The 16,851-nt window shown below is 37.9% G+C and overlaps 1 protein-coding gene and 1 long non-coding RNA gene across 2 annotated transcripts in view; one reads left to right on the top strand and one right to left on the bottom strand.

Annotated features, from left to right (window-relative positions):
* Positions 1 to 16,612, top strand: part of LOC149713176 (uncharacterized) — a 52,769-nt gene extending 36,157 nt beyond the window's left edge. The window contains exons 2-9 of the mRNA XM_089846770.1: positions 3,397 to 3,725; positions 8,917 to 9,009; positions 9,429 to 9,590; positions 10,650 to 10,834; positions 11,253 to 11,475; positions 12,036 to 12,463; positions 12,648 to 12,991; positions 13,723 to 16,612. Coding sequence (XP_089702896.1) covers positions 3,397 to 3,725; positions 8,917 to 9,009; positions 9,429 to 9,590; positions 10,650 to 10,834; positions 11,253 to 11,475; positions 12,036 to 12,463; positions 12,648 to 12,991; positions 13,723 to 13,918 — 1,960 coding nt within the window. The 3' untranslated portion in view covers positions 13,919 to 16,612. The remainder of the gene's footprint in view (positions 1 to 3,396; positions 3,726 to 8,916; positions 9,010 to 9,428; positions 9,591 to 10,649; positions 10,835 to 11,252; positions 11,476 to 12,035; positions 12,464 to 12,647; positions 12,992 to 13,722) is intronic.
* On the bottom strand, positions 5,802 to 6,223 carry LOC149713177 (uncharacterized). The gene is made up of 2 exons (XR_016369036.1): positions 6,093 to 6,223; positions 5,802 to 6,007 (listed from the first exon to the last, which is right to left on the bottom strand). It is a non-coding gene; the product is annotated as an uncharacterized LOC149713177 (long non-coding RNA).
* Positions 16,613 to 16,851: the final 239 nt, after the last annotated feature.

Genomic DNA, 16,851 nt, shown 5'->3' with positions numbered 1-16,851 from the left:
ATTAGTCCCTATAAGTTGAACAGCCATAGTTTACTCCATAAACGGCGTCTTATTTCATTCAAATACGCCACATGTGCTGGCGCGGGCGTGTCCCATCAGTTAAAATAACCTTGGTTATTGTCCCCAGGGCCGGAAATAAGCACAGGACACTGGATACTGTCCTATAACATTTTAAAATGTCCCACTATATTTTTAAAAACTAAGGGGGTCACTGGCCAGTTTGACCAATAAATTTTCCCAAAGTTTTGATAGCTCGCCCATGAACAAGCGACGCTATTTTTACACAATCTAGTGAACAATGCCCTATTAATTTTGCATACCCTTTGTTACATCGAAGAGGCTTATTAAGTCAAAAGCTGATGATTACAATTGGAACGTTTTCGTTTTTTAGATATAGAAATGTACAAAATGAGAAAGGAAATTAATTCGCGAGCGTTCTCCCCTTTGGATATTACACGCTAATATTTTAATTTTTATTTATAACTTTTATCAAAAGCTAATGATCGACCACTAAATACTAGCTATGTCTGTATGGGATCTAAGGAGGACTAGTGTGTTCGCCTGCAGCCTATATTCTGTTTCACCCCAACCTGGTATTATATTATGTGAGACACTACCGACGTCAAAGCCTTTACTTTAGTGTATTCTTTGTATGAAACACGAGAATTACATAAATAACCTCTCCTCTATTGCCGGAGTCGTGGTTGGTGAATAATTTTCTCCCTCAAAACGTATATACGGATTAAATCATAGTAAAAAACATGTTCGTCCTTAAAAACGTTAAATTATTGGTAGAGTAAGGAGTACAAAACTAACGCTTGGTCAGGAGCTAGCGGAAGTAAAACAGAGATACCCTAAACTAAAAATTCTACTCAACAAAATCAGGTCAAGCCCAGGAAATGGATTTTGCACTGATGGAAAAACCGGCAAAGGTTTTTTTCACTTTAAATTAAAAAAACTAGTTTAATTTTGAAAACATTGAAAAAAATTCGATTTTTAATGAAAATAAAACATTTAAAAATTTTACTAATAAATATGTGAAGAAACGAGAAATATTTTTGTTTAGAAATGGTAGTCATTGATAGAAAATGAAATTTAAGAAGAGTATTGGCCTCGCTTTATATAGAGAAATAGCTTCAAACGCATGGTAGAATGCAATATTTAAAAGCAGTACCGCTACTAAAGTATTCTCTCAATTAATTACGCATCTGATATCATGCCCCACTAGCGACGCTTTAATAGAAGGAATATTTTCTAGTTAATCATTTATTATGGAAAAGTTCGAAACAGACTAGAGGTAGTAGCTGTAGTAAAATTTACCAAATATTAAACAGGATCGAAGCATCCCGAGTTTTTAGAATGTTAAAAAAAAATTTTACTTTTTATATTAGCAAACCAAAATTACAGTTATAACCAAGGTTGTAACTCTAAAACTGATTTAAGTTTGTTTGTTTGAGCAGCAATAAATGTTACAAGATAAGATCGAAATATATGAACTGTTCAAAGACATACTATTAATTAGAAAATGTTTTTGCCGGTTTTCTTCACTTTTATTCCACATGCCAACCCTGGCATGATACTCTTTTGTTAGCCATGAGCGGCGACACCAGGGAAAGAGTTTTGGCGCCAACGTAATTAACGTAAAAGAAAGAAGGATGGGAACGTTCCATTAAATGGCCACAGATGGGTACTTAAACAGGGTGATAGGCTTACGCTATAATTATTTAAAACTACAGGGAGATGTAGTATTCTGCAGAATGATTTGTTATTTTTTTCGAGGGAGCGCGATTCTCCCCTTGGAAATAGCCAAGTATTTCAACAAAAACGAAACCACGTTGGAATTGAACTCGGAGTAAGAGCGGCAAGAACAAATGGTTAAAAGAATTAGGTTACTGCATTTGGTTTATTCAACGGATAAGGATCTTAATGCCTCAAAAGGAAGACGTTTATTTAGGTTCTTTAATCAGTAACTTCAATCTAAATATGCCCTCGTTTTTCCTTTCTGTAGTCTTTTTATTTCTTAACGAACTTTGTCGGTTGGTCTTTCGTCTTTTCTTTTATCCTTGGGATCTTCTTCCGATCGATAATTGCTCTCTCGGGGTTAGGTTCAACCCTTAATGAGTTGGTCTCCATGACGATAACGAACTGTAACCCTAGATGGAAATTTAATATTTATATTAAGTTCATTTAAAATAAATGGCAATCACGATCCGAGAAACAAAGCTTTTTAAAGAGTATATCGTTTTACCAAAGTGCAGTGTACATTTTTAAAATGTTTGTAGGTTTTGTGTGGAGCCATCTAGCGATCGATTGTTCCACTTCTATTGTTCAATAAAAATGGTGGCGTTTAATATTTTGAAATACTACCATTTTGACTTCGGAAACTTAAAAATAAGCCTCAAATAACTGAGGGAAGATTTCAGACTATGATTTAATCTGTTATTTCTTCTTTACAATGCTAGATGACTTACAATCATTTCAACGTTTTTAGAACATCACAGCTTGACCCAATGACTATTTTACTCTATAATTTTAACTTCTTTTTAGTTACATCGTAGTATGGGATGAGGCTCTTAGTTTGACCTGAGCCGAAGTAGTAGTAGTAGTAGGAGTGGGCCGAGTTCTTGCTTTCGTTATCGTTAGATTTTAGCTTAAAAGGAACTCGATACTACCTCAAAAACCCCTAGCTCGATAAGAGATATTATTTTAATTTAAAAATTTTACAGAACGCACCGGGGTCGCTCGCACAGTAGTAAGACACTCTACCACTGAGCCATAGAGAGTCGATAGAAATCTCGAGTTTTCATCGTTTAGTTTATCTCCGAAGTGTCGGGGATGGGGGAGGGAGGTACCTCTCTATCCGTGGGGTCAGATACTTTTGGATTTTATACGTGGGGTCGGATACTTCTGAATTTGTATCCTTGGGGTCTTTATAATGAGTTTCTTTTTATACATGTGCTAATTAAATAGATAACGGTGTGGCTTCTATTATACCCCAGCCCTTGGGTCAACTAGTTTTTTTTTAATTTGTGTGCTATTACCTAGCTGATTTTTTTTTAAATTAATCATACATATCTTTAACATGGTAGTTCCTGTTGTAGTATCTGTCTGATAATAGTAGTTTTTCTTTGTCTGTCTTTCTATTCGTTTTGCTTTGTTATTGTGATTCAGGTTTTGCTGTTTGCTTTGCCATAATTAATTAAAAAATAATACTAATTGGAAGCCGCTGGTAACAAATAATAATGAATAATCTAGCTCAAAAACGAGGGTTTGGCTTCGTAAACAGCATACTGTGCCCTATGGAAAGCTTTCAAGAACCTCATTGTTTGGCATGCTGTTATTTATTTCTATTTGTATTTGGTATTAATATTGTGTGTACATGCTGTTTTATTCCAGATCTTTCCTGACTGTTATTTACTCCGCTGACAATTCCTCCGCTGTGAACTCACTCGATACCAACTTTTCGGGAACCTTTCTGGGTGGAGACAAAAGATTAGAAGACGGTGACCCAAGATCGGATTTAGAATCGGATTGGACTGAAGTGGTTGAAGAATTTCGTAGTCGATTAAATCGAACAACTGATACAGCTGTACTGTGGTTAGTTTCGCTTTACGCTTTAGTGTTCGCGCTCGGTGTTGCTGGAAATGGTGTACTTTTACGACTCGCTTGTTGTAGTAAACCAGCCGTTAACGTACCGAAGAAGCCGACAAGAACTGATAAACAAGGTAAGCTATGAACTAACCTTTATATTGACCTCTCCGAGTGACGATTACGTCACGGAGAGGTATTAAACCGGACATATATGTCTGTGTGTCTGGCCGTGACCGTGTCCGTGTGTCAGTGACTGTGTTTGAAGTTTGCAAATCGGGGCAAAGGTATTCCCAATTTATTTACCGAGTTCACGGTTCACAGAAATTTGGTAAGCTAATATCGCCTTACGTCAGCTATCCCACTTAGATCCTATCCACTCTTTTCCTTCAATAACAACAAAGTCCGACGACCATTTTACATAACCACCAATTTTATCCGTACACCACTATCTTCAGGTCTTTGTCTATCTCACATAGAAACCAATCTCTACAAATAGGCTTCTAACATCACCATTTTCTGGTCTTTGTCTATCTTACATAGACACCAATCTATACATATTGGCTTCTAACACCACCATCTATTGGTCATCCGTTTGTTTGACACAAAAAGCATCCTGTCACACTGACTCCTACTCCATCATCACCGTCTAGCCTTTTTAAGGCGGATCTTCCTCCAAAGGTTCACACAAACTATTACCACAGCCGAGACTTGCTTTAACCGAAAGCCGTGCAAAGCAGTTCTATATGCACTGTTGATAACCGATATAAGCTGTGACGATATCTGTGTATGAACAAACTATAAACCTTTATGTAAAACTTGATTTATACAATATACATGGGATCTCAGAGCATTTTACGATGTAGCAGGTCCAAAGCTAAACTTGGCACATTTTTACATGTCACCTGTTTCTGGTAAAAAACCAATTTATGGAAATTTCTGTTTATTATTTTTTATATTTATTTTTCTTTCAATTATAATTTAAATACTGCTTAAATCCAAAATTAAATGTTTTTTTTGCTCTGGCTGAAGTAGGTAGAATTTTGATGATCGGCCAGTGACCAAATAAGGCAAAAATATGGTTTGAGATATTTTGCATACTAGGCCTAGGTATATTAAGTTAAAACTTATAATTTGGAAGTAGAGATAGGTCCATTAAGTACTACCAAAAGTATATAGATATAAAAAGAAGTAGACTTTGTTGAATGTCGGTCGCACCGTGTAGTATGAGAAGTATTCCTTTATCACACAATACTCTCGACCCCCATTTGCGTACGATTACCTGCCAACCCGTGGCAAGGGAACAAGCCGTGAATAGGCTCATAAAGTAGCAGATGCTAGCTCTAGTACTAGTTTCTTTAAACCTATGACGTCAAGAAGCTCTTCCCTGATTGGTTATCTACAGTTGGCAGTTTAGCGGAGGGTAGTTTTCATCTCAGTTTTCATGTCGTGTACAGAAAAGCCAGGGAATTGTTGCTTAAGCGTACTTATTGTTTTATATCTATATACTCTTGGTACTACTGGTAAATAAAATATAAGAATCTACCTTTCAATGTGTTTGTAGTTCCTATTTAATTATAGCTCCCGGAAAGTTACTCCATGCAAAAAGCCCAGGAGAAAACGGCATTAAGTTAGCATTAAAATCTCGCTTTGCTATCTAAAATGTTGGATAAGTACCAGAAGCCAGAGGAAAAACGGCATAATTAGTTTATTAGAATCCGAAAGAACGTTTCTCGCAACGGAAAGTCCAAAAAAATGTTGATAATTATCTGAAAAAAAAAGTTTCGAAAATTTTGCGAAAATTGCAAAAATTAGAGTCAATGAAAAGGCTTAGAATCAATTTTCGAAGAATTCAAAATAATATAACTTTAATTTTAACGGTGTCTGGAAATAGCTCTAAAAGCCCGAGCAAACACGGCTTCTATTTAAAATTAATTTACTTTCGTAAAATTACGTTACTGGGTTAACTCGAACCTTTCCATAAACACACACCGTCGTCGGAAAATTGCACCTTAGGCCATAATGGGATTAAATAAAATTACGTAATAAAGTAAGAAAAGTTTCATTTTTTTCTCCAAGTCAGCCTAAGAGTAATTAAATTTTCTCTGTCAATTTTCAAAGAATTGTTTGCCGTAAAAATTGGATATTTTTAGCCTTAATTCAATTATTATTGTAATGCGGGTTTGCGCTTGGTTTAACGATGAAAAAATTTCTCTATATCTACATAAGTCAAAATTGATACGACTGTCTGATAATCGACGGCCGGCCGAAACCGCTATACCTATTGGTCTGAAATTTTGCAGGGACGTTACTCTTAATGATAGGGTGAAGTGGAAAATCAATTCATTTTTCTTATCGGTTCTTGTACTAGGATAATTGTAAGACCAATCTGCATAGTGAAGCATCCAAAAAATACACTCTGCGAATGGTTAAGATTAAAATTAGTTTGAAATTTCATGGATAATTTTAAAGAAGTACCTCTGACCAATCGCGTAACGCCCTACCATTTTGTTAACAAAATTCTCGTGGTACGTTCCATTTCTCACTCCACGGTTTTCACATCGCTCGCAAATTTTATCAAATCTTGCGATAAATCTCATTCGACACGGAGCGTGCCACGAGACCCGTATTCCGTTCTGTTGAATTTGTTTAAAAAAGAAACATTACGTAAATATTTTATAGGGGAAGGGTAAAGACTTGTATCGTGATAATAGTGTCAACATGAACGAGAAACTCTTTGAACGTTAACTAATTAACCTTAAAAAATATGCGCCAAAAGAATTCAGCGCATTTCACTAATGTAAATTCCGAAAATCTCTGCAGATAAATGGATTTACAAAACGTTACGATCAAACAAATACTATCTAAAAATCTATCAAAAAAATCTTTCCAAATTTTTAATTCCCATAAATGTTTTCGGGATCCTCTGACTCCACGGTATGGCTTTAGGGTAATGGAAAGTATCATTACTTGCTATTATTATGTTACTTAAGCCACAATCGGTGAAGTCATAAACAGAGCAGCAATATTTACGTTGCAAATTCTATTAGTCCATGCACAGAAAGTAACGATTTCACCACACCCGTTTTCTTTGCTAATTATCTAGATTGATATATTAATATTGCGTCAGGAATAGATTTAATTTTAGAAGCTGGAATGGAGAACATTAATCTGGGCACGCGTCAAGTCCCGGACCCCTTCCCTGGGACGGGGGTATGAAAGAAGAGGCGGGGTCATAGCGACAGAGGTTAAAAAGAAACTACGCATTTTTCGCCGTCCCCGTCAGCAACGTCATCAAAACGTAGTTTAAGTGGCAATAAGATATACTGCGCTATGAGTCGGACTGAAGTAAATACTAACCGTTCTCCATTCCTGCTTCTAAAGTTGCATCTATCCCTGATTGCTTCTAATGCCATAAACGCAATTAGAAATACGCTTCAAATATATTAAATAACTTAATTTGTTTTATAAATATCATTTATAGGAGCACTCTTTAATTTCTTCTTCCGTCATTCACATGGCGCGAATGAATGTAAGATATTCGAAATATAGTTTGAATCGCTGCCAAGAAGCAGTTAAAGACCCAGTTTGAGAAAATTAATTAAACGTCAGAACCATTGGAGAACGTCAAATATGCACGTATTATTCCCAAGTTATTTTAATTAGCCCGTGGCTACTAACAACTTATTGAAATTAATGAATGATGTATTGTACTGGGTGGAAACCTTTTAACGATCTCGATACAGAGTTGTGCAAGGCCATTATGTAATTTACTTACTGACAGTTGTAAAGAAATGAAATGATAAAAGGCAAATACCGTCAGTTGATGAAATTGAAAGTCAGCGGTCACCCTCATTGTATTTACGGTATGTTAGTTTAAGTAAGCTTAAGTTTGGTTTAATATTAGGAATTATTTATTATTTAGTTTTTTGGTTTGAGATTTTCAAATAGGTTTGGTTATGTTAGGTTTAACAGGGAACATGTTGCCGTCTTCTAGTTCTTAAGAAGTTAACCATTACGCTAACTGCTTCTAACTTAAATGTTCAAAATGCCGTCAGTCGACATTAAAATTAATTTTAGGGTTGGATTTCAATCGTATTTAACTGGATGATAGAGATGATGTTGCTTAAGGTTGAAAAGTAGCAGTCATTGATTTGTATCAAGTGCTTCTTTCCAACACATCTTTAAGCGTCTGAAAATCCTTTAAACTTCTTCGCAGCGAGTATGAAGAATTTTGAGAGTGGTCGCCAGCGTAGGTCTCCCCCTGTATAACATTTTACTACCTTTTAATACACTATAAATTAGGTCGACACTGCGGGGGGTGACTTTCTGTTAATTGTTTTCATATATTGCGCAATGAAACTCATTCCACTGCCCGTCGTATACATTTGTGGTCGTAGCAATGAGAAAGTTACGTAATTTTGCTTTCATCTTGTTTACAACGCGCAAACAAGGTTGTTAAAAACAATTACGAACATTCGGTTCAACCGAAAGCTAATTATTTCTAGCCTGGGAAGTATAAGACTCGAAACTTATTAGAAATCATCTAGCTTCTCTAGACATTTTTTTCATTACTTTTGCTTTTGAGTTGGAGGCCTGCCTGATTTGCTCGCCAGCGCTGGCGAACTAACGAAACATTGAGACGTGATCTGTCATTTGAGGTAGTAAATGAGAAAAATCCACGAACTGGGGTTTCAATAGAGCGTGTTGATGTTCTTATCAAGCTATAGTGTACCCCTCTCGATGAGGTGGTGATGGTAAGATGGTTGAGTGTGGTAAAAAATTTCAAGAGCCAATACTGGCCCACGCCTCTTGGTTCGAAAATCAAGACTTCCCGTTGTGAAGTTCTTCGTGAACACTGAATCTGTTAACGGACTTGAAACCGGTAAGCTTCCTCTCCCATGGAACGTTTGCTTTATGAAAACAACTAAGAAAAATCACATAGCCTTCAATGTTCCGAAATTCACAACAACCAGCAGGTTCCCTAATACTATGCTCGAAAGTGCTTGGTTTGTGCAAGTGAATGGCTTTGAGTCTTATACTTCTCAGGGTAAGAGTAACTAGTTTCCGTCTTAACCCAGGAATCGATACGAATGTTTGCTCAAGAGCTTCAGTGAAATAAAGTAAAGTCGTTCTTGTAACGATATTATTAAGCGTACAAAGCTATTGCAATCTTATACTTCAGTTAAAGCTGGGATTCCCTCTCCTTCAGTTGGTTCCTTGCATACAGATCTTAGGTTCCTTCAAGTTGTATTCTAGATGAATATTGTATTGATGTGTTGTTGGGGCGTTTCATTTTTCATTTAACACGGTGCTATTTCTTCCTAGATGAAGATACTCAAAAGTGGAGGCATTTCACAGCTGCCCATTTTCTTAACAGAAGTAACAAAGGAAACATGTCTCCGAAGAACAATTTCTACAGTAAGTATTAAGAATTTGTGTGGCACCATGCCGAATGTTTCATGAAAACCTTTGAAACAATATGGGTTGTCAAATGTTTAGAACTAGTTTTAAACAATCGTTTAAATAAACTTCATTTTTTTTAGTTTTAAGCGTTTTATAACTTCATAGAAAATTTTCGAATGTTTATTGTTTTTAACGCATTTCTCTAACTTTAGCAAAAAATCTTAGTGTTAGCGGTTTTATAAAATGCTATAACCGTCCAAAAATTGAACTGTAGTGAATGCAAATTCTTTCAATTCTATGGCAACTTCGTAAAATCATACGTTTATAAGATATTTATTTCTGCATATTGTTTTTTAATCTAAGCAATTAAATAATTTATTTCTGCATATTTTGTTTTTTAAGTAATGAAATAATTTATTTCTGATTTGTTATAGGCACGCCAAAGAGAAGAAAAAGGAATAACCCGGTGTTGGTAAATTTGTGCGTTGCGGATCTATTAGTTCTCTTAGTTTGTTGCCCCATGGCTGCCTACACCAGCGCTACTAAAGTATGGGTTCTTGGCAAAGGAATGTGCAAAGCCCTAGCGTATTTTCAAGGTCATTAAATAGTAACAGGGTGACCTCACTTCCTTTCTTTTCAATGTCTTCTGATAAAAACCATTGTTTGCTAATATCAAACATAATTTTGCCTCGTTCCGTAGACCCAACCAACAAATCGTTTGAATTTTTATAACTGCTCTGATCTCGTTCGCAGGTTTTGAGGCGAGAAAGGGATAACCTGATTGGCTTGATTTTTGTTATGCGCAGAACCTGTTTTACCCCTATAGTCAGACTAATCCAATCAGAAAGATAAGAGATTTATTTTCGTCGCTCAGAGACAGAGGGTACTACAGTCAACTCTGTTAATCATGTAAACCTTATCCCTCAGATGGAGACTAAATCAAGTCAACTTGTTTATTTGTTGGTTGGGTCTATTGAAAAAACTCTGCTCAGATGTAACAATTACAGCTGTATTTCAGCTTCGGTTAAATTACTTTATAATAGATGAGCGAATGATTGCTTATTATTTTATTTTGTTGTAAATTCCTACTAAATACAAAATGAGCGTTGCACCGATAATTTGCATGTTCCAATAGATCATACGATTTTTAATTTAATCAGAAGTAAGATAAGGGACTAGAAGTACTGAGCTAACCAAATTCTTCACTTGGCGAAAGTGAATATTGATGATAACACACCAACGGTTGGCCCTCTAGTAGCGGTTTCTGAATTTTCCGTCCAAAACGTGAGACGCTCGCGGCGGTAGACAGCCGAACTATATTCAAGCACCGGCGTCCGTGTTCCGCGGCTTTAGAATGGGGGAAGGGGTAGGAAATGTTTTTGGAACTCGACCAATTTTTTTCTCTCTAGTGTAGGCGCGATGGAAGCGGCATAAAATCCTCAAATTTGTTCACTAGTGGCAGGATCTACTACCAATGCTAGAGCTCTTTACTTCTAGTCTCATCTTACTTCGGATTTAATTTATCTTGTAATTCGCCTCTAAATTTCTTAATGTTTTTATTTCAACAAATTTTACGATCCTCTTTCTAGGTCACCCTGTTTTAAGATCTTTTAAGAATGAGGACTATAAATTTAATATTAATGGTTCACGTACAGGTGTAGCAGTTACATCCGGTACTTTATCACTAACAGCCTTAAGTTTGGATCGTTACCTATTCACGAGACATCCGGGTGTATTTGAAAAAGTCAGGCGTCGTCGGCTCTCCGCTGGAATGGTCATTGGAGTCTGGACCTTGTCCGCTTTGTTGTCCGCGCCCGTGATACTTGTTAGGACAACGCAGGTAAGACATCTGAAGATATGACACTCGATGAAAAACTTCCTTGCAAAACATGATTCCACCAAACAATTTGTTAGTCAAAACTCTGGTAGAAGGGACCCTTGGTGAGGCAGAGCCATTAGGTATAAACATAAGCAGATAATCTTCTTAAGTGGACATCATTAGACTTTTTGTGGAATGTTTCCTGCACCCTTCCTTTAAGTCAGCTCCTACGAGAAATAGGGGGCCAAAAATACAAGTGTTTTAGTTATTGTTGTTGGTTAGTTATGCTCTTAATTCAATACTTAATTATTATTATGTAGTATGATTTTCGGTTATTAAGCTTTCATTCTTTTTCTCTCTTTTATTGGGAGGGAGGTATTTTAGAAGTATCAAAAATTATCTTTCTCTCCATGATATTGTTGAATTTCCCGCATTTCAGGATCTCAGACTGGGTCCATTCACATTTGACTTTTGCGTGGAGCTCTGGCAGCATCAGATGGCGCGAAGAGCGTTCACTTTAGTCACGTTAACCATCGTATACGCCTTGCCATGTGCCGTCCTCATTGCCTGCCACGCTTCGGTCAGTTGGACTCTGAGACTGGCCACTGGGGGTGCCGCCGTTTCCAACAAAGAAAAAAGAAACAAAACAGCCCAAAAATCTGGTGGGTTTTTAGCCATATCATAGCGTGTACAAGTCGTGTCCAACAACGACCCGCGAGCGACTTATGGCACCAATGGGTAGATTATTTGGTCCCTTTTAGTTAGTTATGGTCTGGTCCCTTAATTCTAGGGTAGATTGCATTCATCGAAACCTAATATATTTATTTCGAAATATTTTATGACATAAGTAATTTCACTCCCTGAATTTCAACTTTGAGCCAGATGCTCAACATTGATGAGCTTCTTAAGCAAATGAAATGACTGATTTCTTTCTAAATTGTTCCTTGTACAGAGTGAGAACCTCCGTCGACGACGAGTACCCTTACGCATTGTTATTATGATAGGATAATTTGTACGGGATTTACAAGTCCGGTGATTAATAACTTTTGATTCATTTCGATTCTTTAATTAAATCTTTCGAGCCTATATCCTTTTACCGCCACAAATACTATTCAAATTATCCCTGCCAATGCGTGGAGAGTAAGATTTAGACTGGTCGTCGTCGAAGGCATCCTCTTTGTGTGTGATATTGCGCATAGTTACAATTTTTACAAAATTACAGGTTCAAATTTTGCGGAAGAAAAACTGTTAAGTAGAAATCGTATTCGTCAACGAGCCTTTCGAGTTAAAGACAGGTGCGAGCATTCGTCAGGTTGTTTTTCATCGGAAAATTCGCATTCGCAAGTATATCCGAACAGCAGCTATTGTTCATCGGGGTCGACGTCCGCCAGGGGAACTGCATTTCAGAATTATAGTGGTGTAGAATGCAACGCTCAACCTTCTGCGCCTATTGCTCCACCCAATAGTCAAGCTGAGACATCTTGTGGAAGTCGAGCGCACAAGCGACATATGCACTACGCCAACAGACATTATAGAACCGGAACAGGTGTTGTGGTAAACATGTCGTCCGCTGCTGGTGATACGGTCTTCTCAGACGGTTCTTGTTGCAGACATAGTTCAACGGGTACAGACGCTACGAGTAACCAACAGGTGAATATTCAGTTAAAAAATATACCACAAGGTAATGAAACAACTCTAAGAGACCAGCTTACGACTGATGGTATTGTCTGTCAGATTCTCTCAGAGTATATCTAGAAAGAATAAGCTCTTCATTTGGAGTTGTATTAGCATGGCACGTAGATTAAAGGCTTAATACTTGATTTTCGATCCTAAGGGTAATTCTGCTGGTGACTGGGGATCTAATTCCGGCGGCGGTGGAAGCAAAAATCGCAGCTCTTTTAAAGAAAGGAGAACAGTACAAAGAAGTCAGCGAGCGAGAAGGCACTTGGCCAACGTTTTGATGGGTATGACCCTATGCTTCGTCGCCTGTTGGCTACCGTATAATGCCGCCTCATTTTACGTCGATCTATATCCGAGCCCATCCTTGGCATCGACTCTTCCATTCGTACTTCTTTTGGGCCACGCACATTCAGCCGTGAATCCCTTCGTTTACTGGCTTCTGAATGAGAGTGCCAGAAGAAGGCAAACGTCAGCCGCTCCAGAGGTTCTGCGATCAAGGTTTGTAATCATTAGACATGTCATGCCAGAGGACTTGATTAGGCGCTGCAACTAGCGGGGGGGGCCTAATCAGCACCACCCAATTGTCGCTCATCATATTCCCAATTGAGCCTGCGGAACCGCCGTCGAGGCACACGGGATCGGCCCAGCGGTCCCGACAAACACCCCTTGAGCAGGTGACAGAAGCGGGACACCGTCAGCGGCGGGCCCAGTCAGGATGTGGTTGGTGACAGGGAAGGACTAAGGCAACAGAAGGCTCGAGGGAACAGGGGAGTTCCCTCCGAGCACAGAAGTGCCATACGGCCCTGACAATGTATCCTCGACTTCCAGAGGGGTGCCAGAACCGGGGGCAAGCCAAGGCAACACCTGGGCGGGGGCGAAGCAGCCGAGCATAACGTTCGCGGATCGGGCAAGGAACGGTCTGAACCAAGGGCAATCCCAAGGAGCTCCCGAACCGGCACACCAAACTCGGGCCCCCTGCGCCACGACAAGGCCTTATGCTCTGCTCCACCAGGGTGACCACCCAATGGAGCCGGAGGGGGTGATAATTAGATTATGCTCCTTAGCAGTTTGCGAGATCCGTTGTTAGGAAATACACCCTCAGTAGTATGTCCAATGCTCACGTTTAGTTAGACGGTCTCTATGCTTTATACCTATTTCATCCGCCTATACAACTACTTGGTCTATTATATAATAATAAAAATAATTTGACAAATTGAAAACATTTTTAGGTCTTCACTGTTGAGAATGCACACTCCAGTTTACAGACTGCAAGCAGCTCTAGACGCTTTATTGACTCACAAAACTGAACAGTCTTCCCACCAAGTATCTGTTTGCGATTCCCCATCAACAACGGAAAACGCTCTAGGAGTATTTCACCCGAGATTTACTCCAAACAGGCCTTTACCGCCAAATATAAGGCTTTAAAAGTTACAAAACTTGAGTAATATAAGACAATAAATGCGGCACAGCCAGTATTTTCTAAATGAAAGGGATTGGCGTTGAGCGTTGGTATGTTATTGCTTTTTCAGAAGGCATAGTTCGTACCTCACCCAAACTAATTTCCCGTACAGAAAAATCATTACCAAACCATGACGTTGTGCCTAGGCGCTGACGATACATCAGAAATATCTCTAAAGGGGGAATAAAGTCTACCCGCTATACAGAATATACTAATAGCGTTTTCCTTTGTGTCCTCGCGGAGAGCTCCCAAGGAGCAATAAAAATGGTAGTAGTAGTTTCCAGCTTCGTTAAAGACTGTTTTTGAAGAATAGGATCTCCTAGTTTTATTCCTCCAAGGGAGCGCTCCGCGAGGACCCAAAGGAAAACGCTAAGAGGTTTTTCGACGAATTTTTTAAACCAACCAACCAAATAGAAATAATTAGATAGATTAATTCTTGATTTGACACGCTAATAGTGAATTCCATTAGACTGCTCTGATATCGCTCTCGATTTGCTCTATTTCGTCATCAAATCCGACACAAAGCAAGAAGATCGTTCTCATACCCATTATTTCCGGAGCGGTTTTAACACTACTTTTTTCCCGCCAAAATATCTGTGCTCGTTTACCGAGCCATTCGTACTGATCTTGTTTTTAAATACAGATCGGTTACGAGTGAGTAAGCAAATGGAAGACGTGAATCCGAAAAAGAAGTAATCTCGACGTACTAATGGAACACAAGCCACTTTTCAGAGCACCCAGATCATTCTAGAGGAATTCGCTATAAGCCGGTCTCATTTTTACTTTATAAACCGCCATGATACCACGTACACAAGAAATAAGGCACAAGCTTAATCCTAATGCGAATGTATTACGAAGCCTAGTTAGAAACTTGAAATTAAAGTGGGCGTGAACCATCCTCTTTCGTAATTATGACGCAGAAGGGGAACAAAAATAATTCACAATCGTTTTTCGAGTGAACCTGGTTTTAAAATTATTTACTTCTACTTAAATTTGTATTTTGTGAAATCTTAACCGATTTTAACGAAGATTTAGGCCTCGAACTGCTAAAGTTACTGTCTTATATTGCAGGTAAAGGAAGAAACGTTATTATAAATTTATAGAAACATAAATTTCGAGATATTTATATTTATTTTTATCAAATCTACAAATTATTAATTGTATCACGAAAAATTAATACTTCCAATCAATTAACGAGCTTAAAAACAGATCTATTTCTTAAAAACGAGTACATATTGACATAAAGGACCAAACATAATCACCACAAAATCAAAGAAATAACAGAATGTGAGGTAGTTATGGAGATCACAAACGTTAACTCTGAGCGAACGAAATTTCTTTTTACGGTATAATACATCTTTTGCTCCAAATTACCTTTGATAAACATTTTTTAATGGTGCAAGAAACGCGACGATGCTTCTCTTCTGATTTTAAACTAACATATACCTTAAGTTTATAAGATATGTTCCATAAGTATGACACTTGCTATACTTCGTAATGCTAGAGACCTTAGAGAATTAATGAGGGCTAGTTCGAGAACGACGCGAGAATTGACTACACGCGGTGGTTTTGCAATCCATATTTCTATTTAGTCTGTACTAAGCCTTTGACAGAAGGCGCCTGACCAGGCGTTGCCTTACGAGAATCTATGACGTTTCACCTACGTCACATCAGGACAATCTCTCAGTAACCAGAGACAAACTTATGGAACATATCTTATGAACTTACGCATATACCAATGGAGTAATAGCGGCTGAAAAAATTTGAATGCTCCACTTTCATAGCGATTTCCACTGGATGCCCAAGAGTGCCCTCAGGCCTCAGGGTTGAGAATATTTTACAGTCCTCGTCGAGTTTTGGCGGTGAACGTTTCGTCAGTAGAACACGATCTAACATTTTACTATCAAGCTACTAAGTCATGCACATTCGAGCATCGACGCTCCCTTGAAGTTTTCAGAGCACGAAAGAGCAATTCTCGCGCAGTTTTTGGGGTCAGTGGAAAACGTGCACTTGAAGTTAGAGTGCTCTAATACAGTCAGTGGAAATCGCTGTTAGATCTACACTCAAAACTAATTTATAAATAAAATACATCTTTATAAATAACCCATTAAATCTCAATAAATTTAACAATTAAGCTATTCATATAGATAATAGAGCTTCTGGCCCTTAAAGAGAGCAACTCCGGAAATTACCCGTATCAATCTCTGACCTATCAACGACTGATTTTACAGTGTAATAAAGAAAATCCCGAGCGAACAAATGGCACGCGCTATAAGCTCACTTTTATAATTCAATCGCGAAGTTTTCATTAACCTTTGCGCTATTTAAAGGGATTTTAAAACACTTTTAATGCTATTTAAAAGCGTTTGTCATCCCCGAGTTCAAAAAAACAAAGTTCATCAAGCATTCATTCATATACAGCCATATGAATAAATTCACGGTTAACTTCGGCTTTTAAGAAAACCATAATAAGGGACCACCACGAATATAGTTATTTTGATATAACGTTTAAAAGTAATGTAAATGAAATCAAATTTATAATTTGCAAAAGAACATGTTATTTATAAAAAAAAATGGTAACATAATTTTCTACATAAATTCTTTATTGTATATTTGAATGTAGTCATTGAAATATTAAAATCAGATAATCACGTATTAATCAAAGTATATTGCAATATTATCAAAAAAAATTTGTTTTCATGGGCAGGGAGGATTCCAAGGAGAGTCAACTCAGGCGATTTGGTGTTACGGTGAATGCGGTCCTGTAGAGGCAAGGGAGAAGCGTTGCAGATGCTACTGGTACTAATTCCTCTTAGTTGACGTATGCGAAATAATAGACCCTTAAAGAAAATAAACAAGCTGGACACCTTATAACGCCGAGTCGGGATTTTTTGGAATA

Source organism: Phalangium opilio, unplaced genomic scaffold (assembly GCF_054372755.1).
Source record: "Phalangium opilio isolate 3A_F unplaced genomic scaffold, DU_Popi_V2 ptg000009l_1, whole genome shotgun sequence".
Classification (NCBI taxonomy): Eukaryota; Metazoa; Arthropoda; class Arachnida; order Opiliones; family Phalangiidae; genus Phalangium; species Phalangium opilio.
Note: the sequence above shows the minus strand (reverse complement) of the source record. Positions and strands in the feature narration are given on the sequence as shown.